Source organism: Scylla paramamosain, chromosome 29 (genome assembly GCF_035594125.1).
Source record: "Scylla paramamosain isolate STU-SP2022 chromosome 29, ASM3559412v1, whole genome shotgun sequence".
Lineage (NCBI taxonomy): Eukaryota > Metazoa > Arthropoda > Malacostraca > Decapoda > Portunidae > Scylla > Scylla paramamosain.
The window spans coordinates 19086880-19112528 of record NC_087179.1 but is presented as its reverse complement, the minus strand read 5'-3'; the positions used below and the strand labels follow the sequence as shown (position 1 = coordinate 19112528).

At 42.5% G+C, this 25649-nt stretch overlaps 2 protein-coding genes across 7 annotated transcripts in view; both read left to right on the top strand.

Annotated features, from left to right (window-relative positions):
• Window positions 1–6148: 6148 nt before the first annotated feature.
• On the top strand, window positions 6149–17523 carry LOC135115555 (GPI mannosyltransferase 4-like). Of its 5 annotated transcripts, XM_064032449.1 has the most exons (6): window positions 6149–6311; window positions 6518–6670; window positions 10390–10567; window positions 11300–11488; window positions 12070–12188; window positions 12765–17523. In XM_064032449.1, the coding sequence occupies exons 3-6, from the start codon at window positions 10536–10538 to the stop codon at window positions 14630–14632; spliced, it is 2208 nt and encodes a 735-aa protein (XP_063888519.1). In that variant the 5' UTR covers window positions 6149–6311; window positions 6518–6670; window positions 10390–10535; the 3' UTR covers window positions 14633–17523. The 5 variants fall into 5 exon arrangements, with proteins under 5 accessions (XP_063888519.1, XP_063888523.1, XP_063888520.1 ...); XM_064032453.1 differs by lacking the exon at window positions 11300–11488; XM_064032450.1 differs by lacking the exons at window positions 6149–6311; window positions 6518–6670 and adding an exon at window positions 7629–7903.
• Window positions 17524–18672: 1149 nt separating this feature from the next.
• LOC135115554 (serine protease filzig-like) overlaps window positions 18673–25649 on the top strand; it is a 38827-nt gene continuing 31850 nt past the window's right edge. The window contains exon 1 of one of the 2 annotated variants that reach the window (XM_064032448.1): window positions 18673–18793. In XM_064032448.1, coding sequence (XP_063888518.1) covers window positions 18785–18793 — 9 coding nt within the window. In that variant the 5' untranslated portion in view covers window positions 18673–18784. Of the gene's footprint in view, window positions 18794–24807 lie in introns of those variants that run through there. The other variant, XM_064032447.1, reaches the window with a different exon arrangement.

Here is a 25649-nt window from a genome sequence, read left to right as displayed (position 1 = left end):
GTGAAGAGTATGTTGATGGTGGTGGTGAACAGCGGCCACAGCCACACACACACTGTGAAACTGGAGCTCAGTCCCTTTCTGTCAAATACTGTTGTTACCTGCAAATACGCATGCATTATTTATTTGTTTGCTGATTTTGTTTTATTTTTATTCTTATTTTATTTTATATCCTGAATTCACTCAAAGCAGGATCTCTCTCTCTCGCACCTGGGCAATTGCATCATGTGTCTCCTCTGGTTTGAGGGTGAAGACTGTGTCCTTCCAAAGCTCTTCCACTTCAGTCTCTGCTGGGAAAAGAGTGTTACATTTATACTGTGTGTGTGTGTGTGTGTGTGTGTGTGTGCTGACCTGTGGTCAAGACACTGAAGACACACATAAAGAAAAAAATAATAAATGATAAGCTAGAGAACTGGATAAATAAATGCTAGTTAATGTGCCTTTTATGCAGACATAAGTGAAATGAAATCTGATAGCAGGAGACACCAGCTAAAGGGAAGGAAAGAGCTTGAGACTGTAGCTTCCATGGGAGACTCACCGGCACTGGCAGGGTGGAGAAGGGTAGTGTGGAACAGGAGGAAGAGGAGAGCTGCTGCCACTCCCATCATGACTTCAGGCAGAGGGAGAACAAAGGTGTGTCCTGTTCACTGTCTGAGGGAGTTAAGAAAAACCATTCAGTGTTAAAGGTCTGATAGTGAAAAGATTTACTGATGTGTCTGAGCATCTGAGAAAGCTGAGGAAAGCTGTACTGAGTCAGGCATAAAAGGTTATTGATGCATTGTCTTGATACATCCACTCTCTCACTGAGGTTTGGTAATGAATGGAGTTATTGATGCGTTAAGGAAGCGTCTCACTGTGTAGGGAGCATTTGAGGAAAGCCATACTGTGTCAAAGGCTAGAAAAGAGTTATTGATGCAGAAAGTGTAGCGTCATGACACAAGAAAGTGCTGGTGCTGAGAATTCCTATGTTGAGGTGAATCTAGCCATATTTGAAACTCAGTGACAAAGAGGGTTACAAATGCATATAGTGTAGGATGATGGCAAGGGAGTGTCTGTGTCTGTCTGTGTTCCTGCTGTCGTGGTGAATATAACTGGTGGGTGTCCAAACTTTTCTTTAGCATGTGGAAGTTATTATCAGGGGCAGCATTTTTAAACCTTTGGGTGTCTGTCACGACTAAAGTTTTGACAGTCCTCAGCAGTAGAATTTAGTGGATTTTTCCCGTGGTGTTTTTATTATTATTATTATTATTATTATTATTATTATTATTATTATTATTATTATTATTATTATTATTATTATTATCATCATCATCATTGTTTCATCTTATTTGTTTACTTTATATTGTCAGTGCTCGAATATTCCTTAAGTTTAGATTAATTTCTAATCAGCTCCCATGAATATAATGATGATGATGATAAGCGTATGGAGAGGCAGAGAAAATCACAAATTCTCTCTCTCTCTCTCTCTCTCTCTCTCTCTCTCTCTCTCTCTCTCTCTCTCTCTCTCTCTCTCTCTCTCTCTCTCTCTCTCTCTCTCTCTCTGTGTGTGTGTGTGTGTGTGTGTGTGTGTAAACACATAAATTCCCCGAGTCTAGTTCATTACGTGTGTTTTGATTGTACTCCTCCCTTTCTCGCTTACCCCCACCCACTCGCCTCCAGCCCATCACTCGCTCATACTCCCGCTGCCCGCCCACCTCTCACCTCTGTGTTCCCGATGAGAATGAAGCAACGTTTATTGAATATCTGATTATATAGGTACCATATACCAGAGAGAGAGAGAGAGAGAGAGAGAGAGGTTGTAATTTGTTGTACCTGACTTGTGTACATGTGTAATAATAATAATAATGTAACAATAATGATAATAATCTAACAGTAATGATAGTAATGTAACAGTAATAATATTATAATAATAAAGCAATAACAATAATAATAATAATAATAATAATAATAATAACAATAATAATAATAATAATAATAATAATAATAATAATAGTAACAATGATAATATAATAACAACAACAACAATAGTAACGACAACAACAACAACAACAACAACAACAACAACAACAACAACAACAATACCACCACCGCCACCAGAGAGAGGTGAAGGGCGAGTGTTCAAGATGTCAATACGTGCTGGGTTTGCTAGACGTGTGTTAATGCGAGGTGTGGGGCTAGGTTGGTTCACGTCAAACTTAACATAACTCACCTGTAAGTGTAGTCTACATTTGTTAGTGTAATTTCTTAAGTACATAGCTAGAGTTATGTTATCGGAGAGAGAGAGAGAGAGAGAGAGAGAGTTATTATTATCATTAGTATCATTATCATTAGCAGTAACAGCAGCAGCAGCAGCAACATCAGTGACGGCGTGGTATAAGCAGTAGCAGCAGTAATAATAGTAATAGCAACAGTAATGTCTGAGCCACTCACAAAAGGATAGGTGATAAGAAGTTAGGAACAAAGAGGAAACATTTCTCATTTCAAGACCAAAGCATTTCACGGAGTAACGACCATGATAGCAGCTATTGTAAGACGCGGCGATGGGAGTGACCCCTCCACCCCTCCGCATTGCGCAGTGTTCGCAAATCGAGGGGAATATTGGCACGTGTTCTTTAATTCTTCGTTTTATTCATTGATTTCCGACTGATAGAGGAGGCAGGACAAGGGGTTTCAATTATCTAATTTATCTATTATCATTTTTTTTTATTAATTTTCTTTCAAATTCGCTTAGTAATTGTTACTTTAAGGAGAGCTTAGGAGAATTACCAAATATATTAGCCACTTTTTTTTTGCGTTTTATATTTTCTTTGAATCCATTCAGTTGCTATTTAAGTGAAAAAAAAAAAAAACAGTTTAAAAATATTGGCCACTTTTTTTTTTCGTGTGGTTCCTGGCCACTTCTTGCAGCTTCTCTTATTTATTTATGTTCTTATATTCTCTTGGAGCAACTCAGGTCATAGGAAGAGAAACAGACAGGCAGAAGGTTCCAGAGTTTACCAATGAGAGGAATGACAGAATGAAGAAACAGGTTAACTCTTGCAATAGTGAGAATGAAGGTACAGGTTAACTTTTGCATTACGGAGATAAGAATGAGAGTGAAAAGAGTGCTTGAGTTTACCAATGAAAGAAATGACAGATTGAAGATACAGGTTAACTCTTGCATTACAGAGATGGAAAGAAATAAGAGAGAGTGAGTGGAAAACCTCGTGCATCGGTGCCACATTCAGTTAGCGAGCTGAGAAGAGTGAATGAAAGCAGCGGTAGAATATAGTGAGATATAAACTTTGCGCCGCTGAGTGAGAGATTAAAGACAGTTGAAGGAGGAAAGTTATGAGATTAAAATTTTGACTTCATACTACTACTATTACACGATAACTAATAATCTGTATGGACTATAATTCACTTTAAGATACGCACCGTAATAGTACATTTTCCCACATGTTGATTTTGTACGAGGCCTTTTTATTCGACAGTTACCGAAACCTTTGAAAATAGGACTGTAATTCCGAGACACTTTTGAGCCGCACCTCCACTACATTGAAAAGGCTCTAGTTGAAGTTACACGGGTTTTTAAAAGTGTCTATATAGTTCTAGTGACAGATTAACAAGATTTCTACATTACTAGTAGGAGAAACACTCTTGAGAACCCGTCTAGTCGTCTCTGTGGCCTTTGAGAATAGTTTCAAAATATGCACCGATCTTTACTCCTACGATTATTATTATTATTATTATTATTATTATTATTATTATTATTATTATTATTATTATTGGTGTTCAGCCGCGGATGGCAAATGGCGGGTAAATAGAGAGCCTAGACGAGAAAATTCTTCACCTGTGTTTGTAGTGTAATGCGGCGCTTTGTACCTTGTGTTTGACGTCCTTTGCCTCCCGTCCGGCACGCAGGCAATCACATTTGTCTAGCTCCGGGACTCAAGGGCACCGCTACACGAGGATCACTTTCATAGGCGAGTAAAGGGCAAGTATTACCACTAGTTGTTTATACTGTCTAATCGATGGCTGGTGGAATTAAGACTATATACACACGCCCAAACGCTTTTTTTTTTTTCTCTCGTTCTTTGTTTGTGTTTTTGTGTATTTTGTTGCTTTTTACAACAACAACTACTACTACTACTACTATTACCAGACTATTTCAACTTTCATATGTGTCTTTCATCCTTCTTCCTTTATAGTATTACTCTCTCTCTCTCTCTCTCTCTCTCTCTCTCTCTCTCTCTGCTTTTTCCATCTCTCCTACCTTCCTTCCTCTTCCTTCTCCTCTCCTTACCCTCCCTCGGTCCACATATCTTTATAATCGCTCGCAAACCGTAATTAATATTTTACCTGACCTGTCGATGAATTACTGTGAGTGTTCGTGCCTTATTAGTCAGCATTAGCAAGTGTTTATTTCCGTTTCGCTAGCAACGCGTGGCGACCGCTTAGCTAACTGACTGCCGTACATGTTATAGTGTTAGGTCCATATTGCACCGCACCTCCACTACATTCAAAAGGCTCTAGTTGAAGTTAGATGGATTTTTTCAGAGATGTTTTTACGGTTCTCGTGACAGATTAACAAGATTTCTACATTAGTAACAGAACGAAATACTCTTGAGAACTTGGCTGATCACCTCTGTGGCCTTTGAAAATGATAGTAGTGAGAGAACAAAGTCTAGTGAGAGTAATAATAGTAATAGCATCATTAGCAGTAGTAGTAGTAGTAGTAGTAGTAGTAGTAGTAGTGTTCCTTACTATATGGATGCTGCATTTATTCTTAAACGCGATCAAGTAGAAATACAGGAAGCCAAGTAAAGACTATTAATTTCCTGCCTGCTGTTTTGTATATTTGCTCACGGTTCCTCGGTATTGAGAACCATGATCTGTCTCTCTGTGTGTGTGTGTGTGTGTGTGTGTGTGTGTGTGTGTAATTACCCAAGGTCTCAAGTATCACGTGGTGGCATGGTGCCCACTAGCTCTGTCCTCTCATGAATAATGAGCTCGTATTGTCTGGTCTGTGGGTGAGGGAGACAAGGGGCTTGAATAGGTCATCATGTGGTGTCTGGTCTGCAGAGAGAAAGGGAGAGTGTAAAATTATGATAAATGCAACTCAATCTTGCTTATTTAACACACACACACACACACACAGAGAGAGAGAGAGAGAGAGAGAGAGAGAGAGAGAGTAATAATAATAATAATAATAATAATAATAATAATAATAATAATAATAATAATAATAATAATAATAAACGGTTTACAAAGCATAGTACATGTGGACAGACAGAAGGGCAAGTCGCACAAGACGAGCAGAAAGTGACGTGTTATTGGATCATATCCTGTAACACTTCTGCGCCGTACTTTTACTTCATTCAAAAGGCTCCAGTTGAAGTGGCACGGGTTTTTCAGGATATGTCTATGGTTCTAGTGACAGATTAACAGCATTTCTACATTATTATTAGAAGAAACACTCTTGAGAACCAGCCTAATCAGAGCAAAGCGTCTCAGAATACTGGATGTGGTGAGACTGTTAATAGAGAGGAAACAAGAAACTGTACAGACTATAGTAATAGTAGCCGTAGTAGTAGTAGTAGTAGTAGTAGTAGTAGTAGTCAAAGAGGAATAAGAAACACAATAAGTATTTTCTATGTGCAAAAAGAATATCAAGGAAAGAAAGCAACACTCGGGAGAATGCAAGCTAAAGAAAAAATAGCTAAGGAGCATCTCCGAGTTACTTACACTAAGACTCAAGATGAGCGTTGCCAGACGTACGATAATTATTGTACAAGAACAATAATTTTTGCCCGTGTACGATGTACAATGGGACTCGTACGATAATACGATAATTTGGGAATTCGTACGATATTTTTATGAAATATACAATAATTTGAGTGAATATTAATGTTATCAATATCAGGTAATGCAAAATTTCTTATATAAATTTGAATAACAAAATAAAAACCTGAAAGTGCCAGATGTATTGCTTTATATATATATATATATATATATATATATATATATATATATATATATATAGAGAGAGAGAGAGAGAGAGAGAGAGAGAGAGAGAGAGAGAGAGAGAGAGAGAGAGAGAGAGAGAGAGAGAGAGAGAGAGAGAGAGACTCTGCCAGTAATTTCTTCATTGTTACTCGTTCACAGACGGCAAGTTCTGTGACTCCCTCCCTCTCCCTCGCCCTCACAAGATGTCGGTGCAGATAGAAAAAAAGGCGCTATGAGTGTTCTGCCCTCCCGCGCGGCTGGAAAAGAGAGGAAGTGCTGAGGAAAACTGGGCTGACTTGCGGTAAAGTAGCTGTGTATTATTACAGGTAAGTGTGTGTTTGTGTTTATGTTTCCCTCTCTCTCTCTCTCTCTCTCTCTCTCTCTCTCTCTCTCTCTCTCTCTCTCTCTCTCTGACAAATAAAACCAAAACAGCAAAAATCTACGAAATTATTAAAAAATGACAAAATCTCTCTCTCTCTCTCTCTCTCTCTCTCTCTCTCTCTCTCTCTCTCTCTCTCTCTCTCTCTCTCAGCCCCAATGGCAAGAAGTTCCGAAGCAAGCCCCAGTTGACCCGCTACCTCAGTGACACTGTTGACCTTTCCTCCTTCGATTTTCGGACTGGGAAGGTCAACCCAATGCTGGCGAGGAAGAACAAGAAGCCCCGTGGTACCCTCTTTGATTACAGGTGTGTGTGTGTGTGTGTGTGTGTGTGTGTGTGTGTGTGTGTGTGTGTTTGTGTGTGTGTGTTGTGTGTGTGTGTGTGTGTGTGTGTGTGTGTGTGTGTGTGTGTGTGTGTGTGTGTTTAAGCAAACTTAACCTAATCTCTTGAACTACAGGTGTTTGTGTGTAACAATAATAATAATAATAATAATAATAATAATAATAAATGTACGCGCGCGCGCGCGTACATTTTCAACACACACACACACACACACACACACACACACACTGCATAAGCATATGTACAACGAAAGACAAGGCAACACACACACACACACACACACACACACACACACACACACACACACACTGCATAAGCATATGTACAACGAAAGACAAGGCAACACACATAAACACTCACACACACACACACACACACACACACACACACACACTGCATAAGCATCTGTACAACGAAAGACAAGGCAACACACACACACACACACACACACATACACTGCATAAGCATCTGTACAACGTAAGACAAGGCAACACACACACACACACACACACACACACACACACACTGCATCACCATTTGTACAACGAAAGATAAGGCAACACACACACACACACACACACACACACACAATCACTGTTTACTTCATCACCCACTCGCTCGTTAATCCTCCTCCTCTTCTTCCTCCTCATAAAGCATTACTACACATCGTCTGGACTCCACCCTTCTTCCTTCTCCTCTCCCTCTTCCTCCTCCTCCTCCTCCTCCTCCTCATCCATCACTCTTCCCCTGTAGCGGTGCATAGAGAGAGAGAGAGAGAGAGAGAGAGAGAGAGAGAGAGAGAGAGAGAGAGAGAATGATGGGAAAATTTCAACCTGTGTAGTACGATAATATGGCCAAAACAATCTGGCAACGCTGACGCTGACCAACAAGTTATCCAGTCAGTGTGTCGCGTCTATGGGAGTTTCAATTCCCAGCTTGACAGAATTTGTGTTTTTTTTTTTTTTTTTTTTTTTTTGTGTGTGTGTAACCACGCCTACACAGTGGCTGCCAAGCCTTACCCATGAGTTAAACCTTCTTTAGTTGGTAATGAGGAAGGCTTGGGCTCTAGCAGTGGACACCCGAAGGCAGCAGTGGGTGAAAACAAGCAAAATAAAGAAAAGTTTGGCTGTGAGAAGGTGCTAGACAGCCAGCCGTAGTGACCAGGAGGCAGGAAGGTACATCACCACCACAGGGAAGGTAAGGTCAGGAAGTGTTAGAATAAATTTTAACGTAACTTTTTAATGAATAACTGAACAGTCCACGGTTTTAACTCATTTTAACGCATCTCACCTAACCTCCAGCACAATATATCCCTATGTCAGCCTTGTCTCGTTGCTAAAAACCGTAAAATTTAACTTAATGTAAATGTAAACAATCTGGGTCGTCTCTATTTATCAGCCATTATCTATCTTACCTGTGAGTGTTTTAAACCAATACTGTCTTAAAGCGGAGCCACATGACCAAGTTTTAATATCCGATCGTTAGATATACCTGCCATTACTTAGTTTAAGTTTGGCGAGGGTTTAAATGAGTGAGAAGAGTTGGTCGTCCCCTCCACTGGCCCCCCCAATCGCCATCTTGGATAAGGCTCCCCAGCCCCCTCTGGTTCCAATATTATTTTATTTTTCCTAAGTATTTTATTTCGGCTTGTAGCTAAGATTTTATGGTTTGTAAAAATATTTCATTGTTTTTTAAGTTATTTGAGCGCGTGTGTTGCGTGAAAAGTGGTGATTTTGGGGTTGTTTTTGTGTAAATAAGAGGGCCGTTTTCGGCGTATATTTTTACGGTCCCCAAACTAAATTTTCTATTTCAGCCTGTACTAGGTTCTTATTGGTTTTAAAAAATAGTTTGTGTTTTTTTAAGTGTGTTGCCATCCCGCTCAGTGAAATGCGTGCACCGTACACTTGTTTTTATTCGTGTTCAACTTCCAATAATATTGAATTTTTTTTTCGGTAGATTTTTTATTTGTGCTTGTAGCTCACTTTAAATGGTTTTAGAAAATAGTTCAGATTTTTTAAAGTGTTTTCTATTATGTTTACGCCAGAATTGGTGGACATTTGAACGATTTTAAATGGGGTGAATGTTCGAACAGTTTCCAGATACTTCTTTTTAAATATCTTTAATACTACTGCGTTTTGAAATGTGTTGTTATTTGTGGCCTTTGTTAAAATGTGTGACAAGTCTGAATTTATAAAGCATTCCTATCTAGCTGCGTTTTTTAGAGGGGTCATTTTCAAAATGAAATACGTACGTACGTAAATAACAGCCGCTGTGACGTCATCAACCCCCAGCCGTGACGTCACAAGCACCCCCCCAGCCGTGACGTTATCAGAGTGGTACCTTCCCTAACTCCCTTCCAGTCCCTCCCAGTAAATATTCAGTGATTTTTTTTTTTTAAAGGTATTTCAAGGTGTGAGTGTGTGTGTGTGTGTGTGTGTGTGTGTGTGTGTGTGTTGTCTTGTCTTGTCTTACATTGTACAGATGCTTATGCAGTGTGTGTATGTGTGTGTGTGTGTGTGTGTGTGTGTGTGTTGCCTTGTCTTTCGTTGTACATATGCTTATGCAGTGTGTGTGTGTGTGTGTGTGTGTGTGTGTGTGTGTGTGTGTGTGTGTTGCCTTGTCTTTCGTTGTACATATGCTTATGCAGTGTGTGTGTGTGTGTGTGTGTTGCCTTGTCTTTCGTTGTACATATGCTTATGCAGTGTGTGTGTGTGTGTGTGTGTGTGTGTGTGTGTGTGTGTGTGTGTGTGTGTGTGTTGCCTTGTCTTTCGTTGTACATATGCTTATGCAGTGTGTGTGTGTGTGTGTGTGTGTGTTGCTTTGTCTTTCGTTGTACATATGCTTATGCAGTGTGTGTGTGTGTGTGTGTGTGTGTGTGTGTGTGTGTGTGTGTGTGTGTGTGTGTGTGTGTGTGTGTTGCCTTGTCTTTCGTTGTACATATGCTTATGCAGTGTGTGTGTGTGTGTGTATGTGTGTGTGTGTGTGTGTGTGTGTGTGTGTGTGTGTGTGTGTGTTGGTGTGTTGCCTTATCTTTCGTTGTACAGATGGTGATGCAGTGTGTGTGTGTGTGTGTGTGTGTGTGTGAGAGAGAGAGAGAGAGAGAGAGTTGCCCTTTCTTTCATTACACATATGGTGATGGTGTGTGTGTGTGTGTGTGTGTGTGTGTGTGTGTGTGTTGCTCTGTCTTTTAGTGTACAGATGGTGATAAAATATAAATTAAACATAAGCACATAACAAACAATAAAAAAAAAAAAGACAAAAAAAATATTAAATCAACTCAGTCTACCTGCCTCACCCCACACCCCAGCCTACTCCAGGGTGAGCAGTAGTAGTAGTAGTAGTAGTAGTAGTAGTTGTTGTTGTTGTTGTTGTTGTTGTTGTTAATAAAATTTTTGTTTCCTTAGAGAGAGAGAGAGAGAGAGAGAGAGAGAGAGAGAGAGAGAGAGAGAGAGAGATTTTCTTTAATTTTCAGTTTTCTTGTTTTAAATTCACTCAAATATTCTTAAAACATTATAGTCATTAATTAAAATAAATAAAACACCTAATTAATTTATTCTTTCATTTCATTCTCTTTTCCTTCCTTTTCTTCATCTTTCTTTCTTTATTTTGCTCTGTTAGATCATCCCTAACCTAACCTCACCAAACCTTTACCTAACTTAATCTAACCCAACCTAATCTTGCAGTGAGAGATGGGGAGGAGGATTTAAAAGGACATGTTTGCAGTGCGCTGTCAGCCCTCACCTGCGCCGCCTCCCCCAGTGAGCGGGTGTAGGCCTGGGAATAGAACATATGCAGACGTCTGGGCAGTGCTGTGTATGTCTGTCTGTCGATGGTCAAGAAGGAACGTAGCAAAAGTTTAAGGTCTGTTTGGGTGTTTTGGAGTCTTTGGGAGGGTGTGGCAGTGTTTAGGAGGTTGTGGTAGTGTTTCAGGTGGTGTAGCAGTGTTTGTGAGGGTGTGGCAGTGTTTGGGAGGGTGTGGCAGTGTTTGGGAGGGTGTGACAGTGTTTGGGAAGGTGTGGCAATGTTTTGGAGGGTGTGGCACTGCGGCTGCAGCTCCCTCAATGCCTTCTCCTGCTGCTGTCGAGCAAGACCCACTCTCTCTTCCTGTCTTGCTATGTCCTCGTTTTCTATTTGCACCGACTGAAACACAAAATAATAATAATAATAAATAATGATGATAATGATACACAAACACACACACACACACACACACACACTTATGAACATTTACAAACAGTCACACAACACCAACTCTCTCTCTCTCTCTCTCTCTCTCTCTCTCTCTCTCTCTCTCTCTCTCTCTCTCTCTCTCTCTCTCTCTCTCTCTCTCTCTCTCTCTCTCTCTCTCTCTCTCTCTCTCTCTCTATATATATATATATATATATATATATATATATATATATATATATATATATATATATATATATATATATATATATATATGTAACCTAAATTCTGCTGTATTTGGAAAGTGGCAGTTTTGTATAATATTTGGAATAATTACATATGTACGATAATTTTACCAGAAGTACAATAATTTCAACCTGTGTAGTACGATAATATGGCCAAAACAATCTTGCACTGCTGCTCAAGATCAAGGGAGCCGCCGCCAGCTGAGACGAGAGTAAACAATAATACCGCCTCGTCTTCCCTGCCCCACCGCCCCTCACTGTCCCGTCCGCTCCGCCCCGCCCACCCCGCCGTCACCATGGAGTGCAGGAAGAGGCAGAAATTCCGGGCTGCCTTCAACAAAAAGTTTCCCAAGGCAGTGAAGCCCGTGAAGTAAGATATATGCAGATGGGGGAGGAGGCCTGGTCATGAAGTAATATTAGCGATGAACTGAGGAATTTAAACCCAACCTAACCTAAGCTAACCTCTTCTATCCGCCTCTATCTTTCCCACTTACCCTTCCGTCCCTCTTATCCACTTTTTCACCTCTATTCAGCGAAAAGATTAGATAAATTTATAGATGGGGATTATAGGTTGAAATAGGTAGGTTTCATATACAGTGGCTGCCATGTGTAGGTTTGATGGCTTCTTGCAGCTTCACCTATTTCCTTATGTCTTTTTCTTTATTTTCTGATATTTTCCTTATTATTTTATGTTTCCCTTATTTTCTGATGTTCTTCCCTTAAATTCTAATGTTCTTTCCTTATTTTCTTATGTTCTCTTATCTTCCCTTATTTTCTGATGTATTCCTTAGTAATGTTCTTTCCTTATTTTCTGATGTTCTTGCCTTGTTTTCTTGCTTTTCCCTTATTTTCTTATGTGCTCCCCTGTGCTCCCCTTATTTTCTTCTCTTCTTATCTTACCTAACTTCTTCAATCACTCATCACCTCCCCTAACCTGCCCGGGTGTTGCAGGGTGAAGGACAGCGCCATCCTGTGGACCATGCTGGCTCTGGCACGTCTCTACCTGGCCACCGTGCAGACCGGTTACATCCACCCTGATGAGTTCCACCAGTCCGTCCAGGTCATGGCTAGTGAGTGTCCATTTGCCTTGTGTTGTACTGGGGGTCTTGTATTTATGGCTGCCTGTACTGGGGTCTTGTACTTGTGACTATAATGGGGGCTACTTTCAGTATAATCTTCTCACTTAGCCTTTCTTCTGTGTTTTTTTTTTTTTCTATGTAAGAGGGCTACTGGCCAAGGGCAACAAAATTTTTGAAAAAAAAAAAAAAAAAAACAGAAGGTCCACTTAATGCACTTAATGCCAGTTCCCATAGAGGATAAATGTCTTGAAATTTTCCTCTTGAACATTTGTCCTCCATTTTTTATATCATCCTATGTGATATCTCTATGGGAACTGGCATTCCTTACACTTGTCTTGGTGAATTCCCATCTTGAGCTTCCTTGGGTCATTAGCTTGTACATTTCAAATATATCCTTTCATGTAGTCTCTCTTTTGTCACTAGGTTGATTTATTTTTTCATCTTGATCTTAGTCTCATTTGAATGGTACTGGGTAACATTATGTTGCTGTGATTTCTTAGATTAAGCACTTTTAGATTAGAATAACTCCACTCACAGTACATAGTGTAACTGGTGCCTCTCCTGCAGGGGACATACTGAACATTGATGCCCGCAAGCCTTGGGAATTTCACTCCGAGAATCCCATTAGGTCCGTCACTTTCTCTGCTGTGGTCTCTCTGCCTTACTTAGTCCTGAAGTACCTGGCACCTGTGGTGTCCTACTGCTTTGGGTATGACCTGCTCACCCCAAGTGTCCTGCTGGTCACTCCTCGAGCGTTCATGACCTTCCTGTCCTTCATTGCTGACTACAGCATGTACAGGATAGCCCAGCTGTGCTACCTGAGGCCCTGGAGTTGTGTGGAGGTGTTTGCCAGTTCCTACATCATGCTAGTGTTTGCAACACGCACCTTCTCCAACACGCTGGAGCTCATCCTGATGTCGCTGTTGCTGTGGCGGGTGTGTGAGTCCATGGTAGACAGTACCAAGATCATCCGCAAGGAGAACATCCTGCAGGACCTATATGAGAACGCTGACACTGTGCAGGACAAGGTGAAGCTGGTCAGGATGAAGACCAAACTCCCGCCCTACAACTTCGTGGACAGTGCTGTCATCTCAGTGGTGGTGACGTATGGGACCTTCGTGCGGCCGACCTTTGTGGTGTTCTCCTTTGTGCCCGTGGCATACTGGCTGCAGCGTGGGGTGGTCACAAGGGAGGTGAGCTTCTCTTACTTCAACCTGCGGTTCCTGAGTCTCCTGCCAGGGGCAGTGGCCACCTTCCTGACGTGTGTGCTGGCAGACTCCTTCTACTATGGCGCCCTCACCACTACAGAGCTGCTCTTCTGGAACGTGACAGCTCACTCCTTTGTGGTGACGCCCGTCAACTTTGTGCTTTACAACACTCATGGGGACAACCTTGCAGTGCATGGCCTGCACCCAAACTACCTGCACCTGCTGGTGAATGTGCCCATGCTGCATGGTGTGCTGGGCCTGCTGGGCTTGTGGTCCGTGTCCAAGTACCTGGTGGCCTTCACCACCGGCTCCATGACCAAGAAGCCCAAGGTGTTCAGCCTGGCCACCATGCTGCTGGCCTCCTTCATTGTGCCGGTGCTGCTGCTGTCGCTGGTGCCACACCAGGAGGCACGCTTCCTGCTGCCCACGCTGTTGCCACTGGTGCTGCTGCACTCGGATGACGTGCTCATCCTGACAGGACGCCGCATCAAGATGACCAAGCACTTCTTCTTCCTGTCGTGGCATGTGTGGAACATCCTGTGTGTGGCATTCTTTGGCTTCCTGCACCAGGGTGGTGTCACCAAGACCCTCATGCAGGTTCACCAGCATGCACTGCAGCGCCCACCACACACCAATTCCCATGTGCTGTTCTCTGCCATGTACACACCACCCACCTTCCTGCTGGTGCGGCGCCTCACTGTCACTGCCCAGGCAGAGGATGGCCGCCACTACCGCATCGAGAAGTCACTGTTCACCTATGACACAGGAGGAGCGCGGGAGCCGGAGGACCTGCACCGTCTGGCAGCCAGGGTGCACCACCAGGCCCGGCAGAACTCCACCAGGGACGTGGAGGTGCTCATCTGCCTGCCAGCCAGCCTCTCTGAGGGACTGTTCCTCGCTGCACCGGAAAATGTGACTCTGCAGCGGCTGCAGCGTGTGCGGGGCCACCTCACGCTGGAGGACCCCCCAGACCTCAGCCTGGAAGGGGTGGCCCTGACCAGCAGCTGTGGCAAGGTGTGTCAGCTTGTGCGGCACCTTGACCAGTTCAGCATCGACATCATCAGTGTCAACTTTGGCCAGAAGGACACACCTCAGAGTCCAGCGCCTCTCCCCAGCCAGACCTCCAGTGTGGTTACCCAGGACTCATTGCCTGAGGCTGCATTGCATAACCTGACTGAAGATGAGGAGGAGGAGGAAGAGGATCAGCAAGAAGATCAAAACCTCTAGTAGATGGTGTTGCCTCGGCACGAGGGACACAGAGCGGCTGTGTGGTGTTCCTCCTGGACGGGTCACTCAGTGTGCTGTCTGCTTCAAGGCCACACCACACATGAGGTGCATCAGAGTTAGTGATACACATCGTACTAATTGTACGTCTCAAAGTGATGTGGGCAGCAGTTCACAGACACTTGTGTTGATGCATGTTTTGAGCTAGCAAGAAGTGCTTGACAGAAATATTTAGCAATGATGTGAGGCAAACAGTTGAGAGATTAAGAAGATGGAATACTAGTTGCAGAAAGTGTTCATTTGCCTATGCTCTGTATTATGTAAACAAACATTCCGATTCAGTGGTTATTTTGTGTATTCTTTCATGCACATTCACACTTTCTATACATACACTTATGTCTAAAGTTGTATAGCTACTTATGATGAGCCTCAAAGTATTTTTTTCCATGTTACCACTTTTTTTTCTTGTTACCAATTCAGTGGTAGAATTTACCTTATAGATTTTTTTTATTCATATACGTTCACACTTTACATACATACACTGCTGTCAAAAGTTGTATGTAACTACTTATCATGAGCTTCAAAGTACTTTTTTCCCACGTCACCAACTTAAACACATTCGCATGTCAGTGACTCTTTACCTTGCCACACTCCACTGCTTGGGACAGAGGCATGAGTGTTGTGTCTGTGTCAGAGACATGCACTGAGAGAGGAGAGCATCTTCCCCCTGTGTTGAGATGATGTGCTGTTGTGGATCCATTCTGTACAGCCTCCTTGTCTTTCCCTCTATTGAATGAGTGTGTCCTACAGTGGAGTAATCTCTCTAACCCACTGTGGTGAAGTGCTGTAGTGTTACTCTTATTGTGTATGTACAGTCCCCTCCACTTCCACGTTCATTACTTAGCATTGGCAGTGTGTGAACCGCCTGCTGTGCATTGCCTTGCCTGATTTGACTTGCATCCAAGACATCCCAGTATGAATGGCAGAAAGAGGAGGATGGAGGAATTGGCAGGATTTGTTTTGGATATGAGTTGAATCAGGCAGGTGATTCAAACTCTGGCAATGCTGAGTGGTGAGTGTGAAAGTGTAGGGGACTATACTACCTCATTTATTCACTTATAATCAGAAGTCTAATAAGTCAGTGAGCATTTGATTTTTGATGATGAAGGAATAGTTATGTAAGCCTCATACAGTAACAGTGACTCTTATTTTGAACTCATATTTCTAAGTTTATGACTGTTAGAAAATTGGAGTTTTTAACCAGTGTGTGTAGCAGGACCCACAAAACACAATAGTCTGTGTCCGGAGCTTTGTCTTGCACTGTCATCTCATTACTCCTGCAGATTCTCAGTAATACTTCCTTATATTCAGGAAACACCCATCCACTCATACGTGAATTGCTATAGTGCTGGAAACTGACAGATGCAAGGATGATTTTAGATTCTTTTATATAAATGCACATTATTCTCAGTAATAAATCACAATATTAGTTAATTCAGGAAAAAGCTCTCCTCATATACAAACATTGGTGAAAGGTGACATGCAGGAGTGACTGTTTAGAGTCTTTTACACAGCTGTACATGATTCTCAGTAATACTTCTTAATATTAGTTCATTCAGGAAGGAAATCTCCCTTAAGACAAGCATTGTTACATTGCTGAAAACTGACAGACCCGTTAGTAAAAAGTACTGACATTTTTACATTATCCTTTATGATACTTATCAATATTAGTTTTATTCTATATATCACACACATTCACATATTAGTTAATTTTGGAAATGCCTATCATCTCTTATATACACTGTTGTATTGTTGAAAACTGACAGATTCTTGATTGAAGTACTGTATGTTTTTTTTTGCACAGAACTGTCCCTCACATGTACTGTTTACATGCACCTCCAGTCTGATACACAGTACACTGTTTGTCCACATGGCCTCAGACACTCACTCACTCCCATCTTTCCGTCATGGGGTGTTAAATTACAGACTTCAGATATACTAGTCATAAATCGCTCAAAGGGCTTTTAATTTCTGCACATCTTTGAATAACCTGGAACTGTGTGTGTATGTGTGTGTGTGTTTGTGTGTGTGTGTGTGTGTGTGTTCTTACCCAATTGTTCTTATCTAATTGTATTTTTACAGGACTGAGTCAAGCTTGTAATGTCCCGTCTTTTAAAGTTAATTTGTCACATTCATCTTTAAAGCTGTGAATGCTTCTTACACACTCACAGCTACATTACTCAGTGCATTCCATTGGCTGGTTGCTCTGTCAGGAAAGCTAGATTTCCTCAGATCTTTCTTTGCTCTTTTTTTTTTGTATGATTTCTTACTGTGTCCTTTTAGTGTGTGTGTATGTGTGTTCTAGATACTTGCGTCCAGTAGTGAGCTGCCTTCAGTGTTCGGCAAACCAGTAATCTAGTCAGTATTATGCAGTTAGTTTAAGAGTTCAACACTAGCTTATGTTTCCTTCCTTCTGGGTGATAGAAGACAGGCACCCAAGCAGCTCATTGGTGGTCATTATTAGATTATTAGTATTAAAATTTGTTTGTGTGTGAGAGCGAGAGAGAGAGAGAGAGAGAGAATATTTGACTAATGATGTCATAAGTAATATTATTTAGTCTTTCATTTCAATTATGTGTGTTCACTTGACTGATAAAGTGGTTCTTTTGTAAATTTTTATTCAAGATGCACAAATCCAAATGATGTCGCAATATGTGTTAATTATTGTAAGTTGTATGTAGTTTTTGTGAGAAGGTTGAGAGAAAGATGCATTGCAGCTGATTTGGTATCATGCTCTGCTGTTTTAAATATTTGACAGTGCTGTGTATGTATGTACTAGTCCATTGATATGAAAACTCACCTCTTTTGAATTACAATAAAAAAGAAAGATAAAATTTATGGTTTATGCACCTACCAGTATAATGACTTTTATTTAACTTATACATTTATCTATTTAATTTAATTTATTTAGTTAGTTTATTTTTTTATTTAGTAGTAGTAGTAGTAGTAGTAGTAGTAGTAGTAGTTTAATTCCAGCAGACACACACTTCAAATAGGCTGCATAATTGTTGTGGGGGGGGGGGAAGCAGAGGTCATTCCCCCCCTGATATATTAACGTAATACATACACATGGAATAAAATTATGATAGCTGATAATAAAAAAAAATAAATTAATAAAATAAACCAGAGGTCTGCCTATACGTTCCCAAACCCTCTCCGCAATGGAACTTTTGGGTTTCCTTACTAATTTACGAGGGAGGGACACGTGAAGTATGTAGTACCATTAGTATTAGTCGCTGAGCACAAAGTACAGCCCAGCCTCCTGTAACAAGGCTGTGGTTACCGAGTGTGCTGTAGGTCGTGACTCAGAACACTCTTGACACATTTAAGAAGTGGGATTATTAGGTATTATTTCTTCAGTAGTACTCTAGATTGTGTTCTTGTTAATTCGTCTCTTCTCTTATTAAAACGCGTTTGAACCTTTATCCTGATCCACATAACAGTAATCTAAATATCCTTTTACTTAATCCATGTCTCTCATCATTATCCAGACCTTAATAGTACTCTAGATCATGTTCTTTTACTTAATTTATGTCCTTACCCTTATTTTTATCCAAGTCATGTTCTTTTTTCATTTAATTAATGTCTGTTATCGTTATTCAAATCAAGTTTTATTTATTTGTTTGTTTGTTTGTTTGTTTGTTTATTTGTTTAATGCACATGTCCCGTCCTTTATCCTAATCCACATACTTATCCTATTCCAGTCCTTATCCATTTTCCATACATGACCTTTTCAGGCATATTTAGAAACACTATGCTCTCTGACCACGGCAAAAATGCTGCACATCTGTTTATCTTGCTTCGTGTTTGCTGTTATTGTTCACTATTAGTGCTGATCTGGCAGTGAAATTTATTGTGTACTCTTCTATTCTGCATCATCTATTTAAACACACGAAGATAAGGGTGGTAGTGTCGTACATCTAGACTGGCGGGAACCGATGGCGGGAAAGGATCTCGGTATCAATTTGCGTCAACACGAGCCTTCCTTCGGGCTTCGTGTCTCGTGTTCCTCGTGGTCTGTGCGGTCTGCTGGTCTGAGGATCTGAGTGAGTGGCTGTCACTTTACGCTGGAAGAAGTGTTTGCAGAGAGGTGATATGGTGGAGGTAAGTGTATTTGATTGTATTACTGATAACTTGGGCGGCATTATCACAAAGGATTCCTGATTGAAGTCTGTTTAAGTTAGTGTCTTGTCTGTCTGTCTGGTTATCTTTTATCTGAACATTTATTAATAGTTTAGTTTTAGTTAATATATTTAGATTTATCACATTGATTTGCTTGGCCAGAAAATACTTGACATCCACTTTTACGCACACAAAATTCTTCACATTACCAAGAAAAGAGGTGTGGTGGAGCTAGTGTTTATATTTATAATATGGTAGAAAGAAGTATTTTGGGTGTTCATTTTCTTTGTCTTAGTTAGAAGTGGAAGTCATTTCCGTGTGGAGGAGTGTAAGGCAGGAAACTGGGTTAGGGAATCGGTTTGTTTACGGTCACAGGAGCCACGTGACAGGTGGCAGGGAACAGGGAACAGCGGGTGCAAGGTAGGGCGGCCCTCCCTCCTCCCTCCGCCCAGCTGTTCCCTCCCGCCGCCGCTGCCGCCACATTTTATTATTCTTTTTGCCTCGCATCCCGTTGTCCGCCTGGTTATTTCGGCGCGGCGTAATCGTTATCCACCATCCCAGCTGGCAGAGAGAGAGAGAGAGAGAGAGAGGGAGAGGAAGCCGCCTGCTGTCGTTTGCTCATCATTCCTTCTCACTCCTTCCCCCACTTTTCCTCTCCCTCAATAACACCAGTTTCCTGCACCACATTTGCCTCTTCCTCCTCGTCCATTTTTTTTTTTTTCTTGACACACTGTTGGTGGTGCTTAGGGTGTGCGTACCGGGATGAGTGTGGCTAAGTATCTGGAAACGCTTTGCTCTCTCATCTCGACCATTTTCAAAGGCCAGAGATGATTAGCCGGGTTCTCAAGAGTTTCTCCTGTTAGCAATGCAGAAATCATGATAATCTGTTCATAAAACCGCAAAAGTATCCTTGAAAACCAGTGCAACTTCTAGTAGAGCTCTTAGAATGTAGTGGAGGTGCGATGCAGAAGTGAGTGTGTGTGAGCCGCAAGGCAGTCGTGGTTGTGAGTGTGTGGGTCTCATCACAAGCATCTTGATGTTCATTCGTATCCGATATAACGAAATATCGATATTTGAATGCCGATATCATTGATATGGTAACTTTTTCGACATATTGATAATGATATTATTACTAAACCGATATATCGATATTGATTTCTCCATATTTTTTTTTATTTATTTATTTTTTTCATCTTTCTTCGGCTCGAAATAAGCACAGGTAGCGGACAACAGTGAGAACTTACAAGAAAATCAAGCAAGAGAGAAATAAACACTTCCTGTAATATTCAGAGAAAATCCGGTAGTTTTATGTGACTACGGGTAATGGTCTCAAACCACGTTATAGAAGAAAACCATTCTGACATACTTGAGTTAGCCAAGCCTAACACACAGGGCCCATCGTGATAATGCAGAACGCGTGTCCGTATGTAAAAGTGTGTGTGTGTGTGTGTGTGTGTGTGTGTGTGTGTGTGTGTGTTCAGGACATTAGTGGCAAAGAAAATAAACGTAACTATACGGAACCAAGACAGAAGAATACACTCGCAAATTGAAATCTTAAGAATAACAAAATGCGCGTAATGACAAGTGTGGAGGAGAGGAGAGCGTGCAGAAAACACACTTGTAATCAGTGTTGGGAGATTATAATGTTTTTTTTTTTTTCTTGAAGGAAGTTTTGCTGGATTAAAAAAATATGCATAGTGGTTTTGTATATAGAGTACTGAATTATCTCTCTCTCTCTCTCTCTCTCTCTCTCTCTCTCTCTCTCTCTCTCTCTCTCTCTCTCTCTCTCTCTCTCTCTCTCTCTCTCGCCGTCTGTTTGTGATGTGACTCGGAGGCTGACAAAATGAGGAAATGTGATTGAATGTGTATGTTGTGTTAGTCTGTATTTGTCTGTCCTCCTCTTCCTCCTCCTCCTCCTCCTCTTCTTCTTCTTCTTCTTCTTCTTCTTCTTCTTCTTCTTCTTCTTCTTCTTCTTCTTCTTCTTCTTCTTCTTCTTCCTTTTCCTGTTCCTAAAAGGGCAACCGTTCTAATCCCACTAACTACCTTCTATTGCTCTAATTTCCTGCTTATCTGAAATTTTTTAATCTATTCTCAACAGTAAGATTCTTAATCACTTCACAACCTTCTATCGCCAGTATGAGTTCCGTCGAGGCTGCTCTACTGGCGATCTTCTGGCTTTCCTTAATGAGTCTTGGTCATCCTCTTTTAGGGATTTTGGTGAAACTTTCGCTGCTTTTGTAATCTTGTGAGTTTTATTTATTTTTTATTTTTTCCAAGTCATTCACGCAGTTTCACTTACATTTGGAGAGCTTTGACTGATCGTTCATTTAGTATGCATTGCACACGCGCCTGGCTCCACTGCCAACCAATTAATTTCCTTCGTTGAGCAGTATTGCCGATGACCCTGGCGGGGACTTGCGCCAATCGAAATTGCACTGATAATAATAGTGGCTTTTCCGCGGGGATCCTTTTTACCTACTTTCCCTCCCCCCAAGTGTTCGAATGAGATCAATTATATTTATACCTGAAAATGGTGGAGATAGATTTCCTTGTTCATCCCATGTTAGGTCAGGTTTTCCATCCAATAATTTAAAGAGAGATAATCCACATTGTCTCAAGGAAGGTGATACAGTGACTCGAACCCAATCTTCCAAAGGTGGATTAACATACATATACACGGAGGAAGGATGTAAGATTTTAGGTTAGGTTACGTATTTGTTTGTTTGGATAGGGAAACAGTAACGTGTGATTGTCTAAGGGGCGGCCGTGTGACTTCCCCAACGACACCACCACCTCTCCCGCTCGGATTTGTCTATATAGATCGCAAATGGCACTTTTCCCACTTGTTCTGTTGCTTAGAAACCTGCTTACTTGTGTGTGTGTGTGTGTGTGTGTGTGTGTGTGTGTGTGTGTGTGTGTGTGTATACCAGCTTTCATGATTTCCTTTCCCTTTTCCCTCTCCATTCTTTTCCTCGTCTATCTATACCTGCCATCCCCCCCATCCCTACCCCGTCCCTCCTCCCTCCTTGCTCACACCTGTTAGTGGTCAGTGGGTCAACCAGTCAGTACCTGTCCTCAGTCAACCCAACCTAGCCCTCCACTCGTTCCTGTAGACACTCTCTCTCTCTCTCTCTCTCTCTCTCTCTCTCTCTCTCTCTCTCTCTCTCTCTCTCTGCCTGTCTGTCTCTACGTAGCGTTTATCTTTAAGTTTTCTTTTGCACATGTGATGTTTCTCTCTCTCTCTCTCTCTCTCTCTCTCTCTCTCTCTCTCTCTCTCTCTCTCTCTCTCTCTCTATCTCTCTCTCTCTCTCTCTCTCTCTCTCTCTACGTAGCGTTATTTTTTTTATTTTTTCGCATAATGAAGTCAGAGAGAGAGAGAGAGAGAGAGAGAGAGAGAGAGAGAGAGAGAGAGAGAGAGAGAGAGAGAGAGAGAGAGAGAGAGGAATATATGTGGGCTATATTCAGGACAAGATCCTACGATGGTGGCGCGACATGAATGGTAATAGTGACAATGAGAGAGAGAGAGAGAGAGAGAGAGAGAGAGAGAGAGAGAGAGAGAGGTGTCTAGAGTAATAAGCTTCCTCCCTCCCTTCCCTCTTGTCTTTTAATATAAATACAAAAATACTTCAACTCGTAATGTTCACACACCTGGTCAGTCTACATCAGCCTCCTTAGTGGTAGTTCCCAGCCATCCCCGTTATGTCCTCGCCTCCTTACAGACGCTCGTGTTATGCAAAGGTTAGGCATGTGTGTGTGTGTGTGTCTGTTTGTGTGTGTGTGGAAATTCCCGTAATGCGGTACCTCTCGTCTCATCTCCTGCAAATAAGGTGGTGATAAGGGCTATTGGTGGTGGTGGTGGTGGTGGTGGTACTGGTATTTACTACTGGTGCTGTCGCCGCTACCTCTCATCTCATCTGCTAACTTGATGGTGTTGAGGGTTATTGCTTCAACTAAGTTTGGTGATATTAGTGCTATTGTTATATTGGTGCTTCTAACTGTACTGCTGCTGCCACTCTTGCTAATGCTACAGCTGGTGCTACTACTACTACTACTACTACTACTACTACTACTACTACTACTACTACTACTATAACCATTACTTCATCTAAATCTTTTTCCCTCTCCTTCCTCGCATTATATATATCGCCTGCTAAGAGCTACTACTACTGCTACTACTTATACGACTACTATTACTACTAATACTATACCACCACCACCACTACCACCACAATCATTACCTCTTGATAATCTTTCGAATTCCTCTCTTTTCGTCTTCTAAAACACCACTTATTTACTTTCCCTGTCCAAGCACACTACACGCCCCTGTCATTTGAAGTGCTTGCTCTGTAGTCAGACACTTACTGGCGTGCGCACCCCAAGCACTTAGCCAGCAATGTCAGTGTCAGGGGGCAAGAAGACTTATAGTTAAGCTCACGAGACAGCGAGAGGTGGAATTTTAGACCAGTGTTGTGTAATAGAAGGTTAAGGGAGAGAGATACGAGTATTTAAGGTTTTATCATTGGTATATTGTATGTGGTGTGTATGTGTATGTGTGTGTGTGTTGTTCGGTTTCTGCTTTTTCTTCTTTCTCATTGTCTTGTTCAAATTCTCCTTGTTTTTGTTCTTGTTCTTCTGGTTCTTTTCGTCGTCTTCTTCTTCTTCTTCCTCCTTCTTCCTCTTTCTCACATGAGTTGGTGGTGGTGATGGTGGTGGTGGTTATCATTTACTGCAATCACCACATTCATCACCATTTTGAAGGAGGTAAGGGGATGGAAGGTGGCTGCTTCACCACCACCACCACCACCACTGCCACAGCCGCCGCCGCCGCCGCCGCCGCCGCCACCGCCGTCACCACCACCACCACCGCCATCACCACCACTCTGGAGAAAGTTTTGGGGAAATGAGGAGAATTCGTGATGAGGGAGGAGGAGGAGGAGGAGGAGGAGGAGGAGGAGGAGGAGGAGAAGTACAGGAACGTGGAGGTAGAAGAGACTTCGTAAACACACACACAAACACACACAGACACACACACAGACACACACACAGACACACACGCAAGGACGCACACACACACACGCACAGAGGAACGCAGTATTTGATTGAATTATTACAAGAAAAGAAAAGAGCGTAAAAAGAAAGAAGAATTGAAACTTAAATAGAAAAATTAAGAAACTGTTGTTTATATTTGAATCTTGTTTCATTTATTTATTTACACAGTCACTTATTGTGTTATTTTGTTTTCTATTTGGTTCTTTTTTAGTCATTGTCTTAGTTTTCTATTATTTTTTTTGCTCTTCGTTTTTTTTTTTCTTTTCCTGTTGTTTTTCCTCCGCCTCGTCCTCCTTTTATTCTCTCTTCTTCTTTTTCTTATTGTTCCTTTTCTTATTGTTGGTGTTCTTCCTTCCTCATCGTCATCCTTGTATTTTGTATCACTCCACCACCACCACCACCACCACCACCACACCCCCTTCATGAGAGGAACCTTCTCTACTGCCATGTTCAAATCTCCCGCGCGGTGACGTCACTGTGACCCACATTCAAAGCTTCCCCAAGGACGAGTCAGGCCCCGCTTTGCTTCCTACTCGCGCCACTTCCCGCCCGCCTCAACACGCCCGTCTCCACGCCCTCCGCCTCCCTCTTCAAGACACCCATGCTAGCTACGAGGGTCCTGTGGGCGTGTGTGTGTTTTGGGTGAGGGTTACTGTGTTTAGGAGTTCAGTGTGAGGGTGTGTGGTGTAGAGGCGTGTGTATGTGTGTGTGTTTGTGTGTAGCGGTACCTGTGAACGGCCGCGGGAAAGTGAGTGTGCGTTTGTGTGTGTGTGTGTGTGTGACTTTAGCCTGTGTGTCCGTCCGTGTGTGCGCGTGCGTGTATGTATATGCGTCTGCAGGTTCTCTCGCTTGTACCTTTTCCGTGTGCTCTCTCTCTCTCTCTCTCTCTCTCTCTCTCTCTCTCTCTCTCTCTCTCTCTCTCTCTCTAGTGTTCTCAGCGAGGTTCCTCTGCAACTTTCCCGTCGCTCTCTCCCGCCCTCCCTCCCTGGCGCCCTCCCTCCCTGCCTGCGCTATCTCGCCGAACTCAGGGATCGTTTGTGGCCCCCAGGTGGGATGCCGCAGCCGCAGTTTCCGCGGGACGGGGCGTTGTGGTCCATTTCTCGCGCCGCTTACCCCGCCAGAAACGTCACGGAGTCAGCCGCTGCAGGAGTGTTGGTTGGTCGCCGTCCGGGTCAACACCTCCCTCCTTCAGTCTTCCCCCGCCGCGGAGTGAAAGATCGCCAGTCGTGCTCAGGCAGTGAAAGTGGGAGGATGTGCGCCGCGGCTCTCTGTACCTGACGACGAGCCTTCACTCCTGAGCCTGCCTACCTGCCTGTCTTGCGTTCTGTACGGGTCGCGGCGCATCAGTTCGGCAGACAGGATGGTCGTAGTGGTGTGTTGCCGCGCCTCGTGACCCAGTACTGGCCAGCGCCACCCACACCAGGCACTGGGACTGACTGGGACCTCCCATACTCGCTGTGACACCCTCCCTCCGTTTCTCCCTCCCTCCCTAACTGTCTCTCTTCCCACCTTCTCTCTCATAACACCTTTTTTTTGTGTGTGTCTTATATTTTGTCATCCCATACTTACTGTGACACTCCCTCTCCCTCTCTCCGTCTCTCCCTCCCTCCCTCCCAGTCTCCCAGTCTCCTCCCTCCTATCTCCCATAGCATCTCTTTTTGTGTCTTATATCTGACCTGCTTACTCGCAAGTGTTCCACATGAAGAGACCTAGAACACGTTAGCACGACCATACCTCCTGTGTGTGCGTGTGTGTGCGTGTGTCAGTGCGTGGCCCTCGTCTGGCCCTA

What these genes read in the sequence shown, in the direction of transcription:
- LOC135115555 (XM_064032449.1), top strand. Translation starts at nt 10,536, where the DNA reads ATGGTCAAGAAGGAACGTAGCAAAAGTTTAAG. An exon ending in GAACGTAGCAAAAGTTTAAG is followed by an intron (nt 10,568 to 11,299) that starts GTCTGTTTGGGT and finishes CTGCTGCTCAAG; the next exon opens with ATCAAGGGAGCCGCCGCCAG. An exon ending in AAGGCAGTGAAGCCCGTGAA is followed by an intron (nt 11,489 to 12,069) that starts GTAAGATATATG and finishes CGGGTGTTGCAG; the next exon opens with GGTGAAGGACAGCGCCATCC.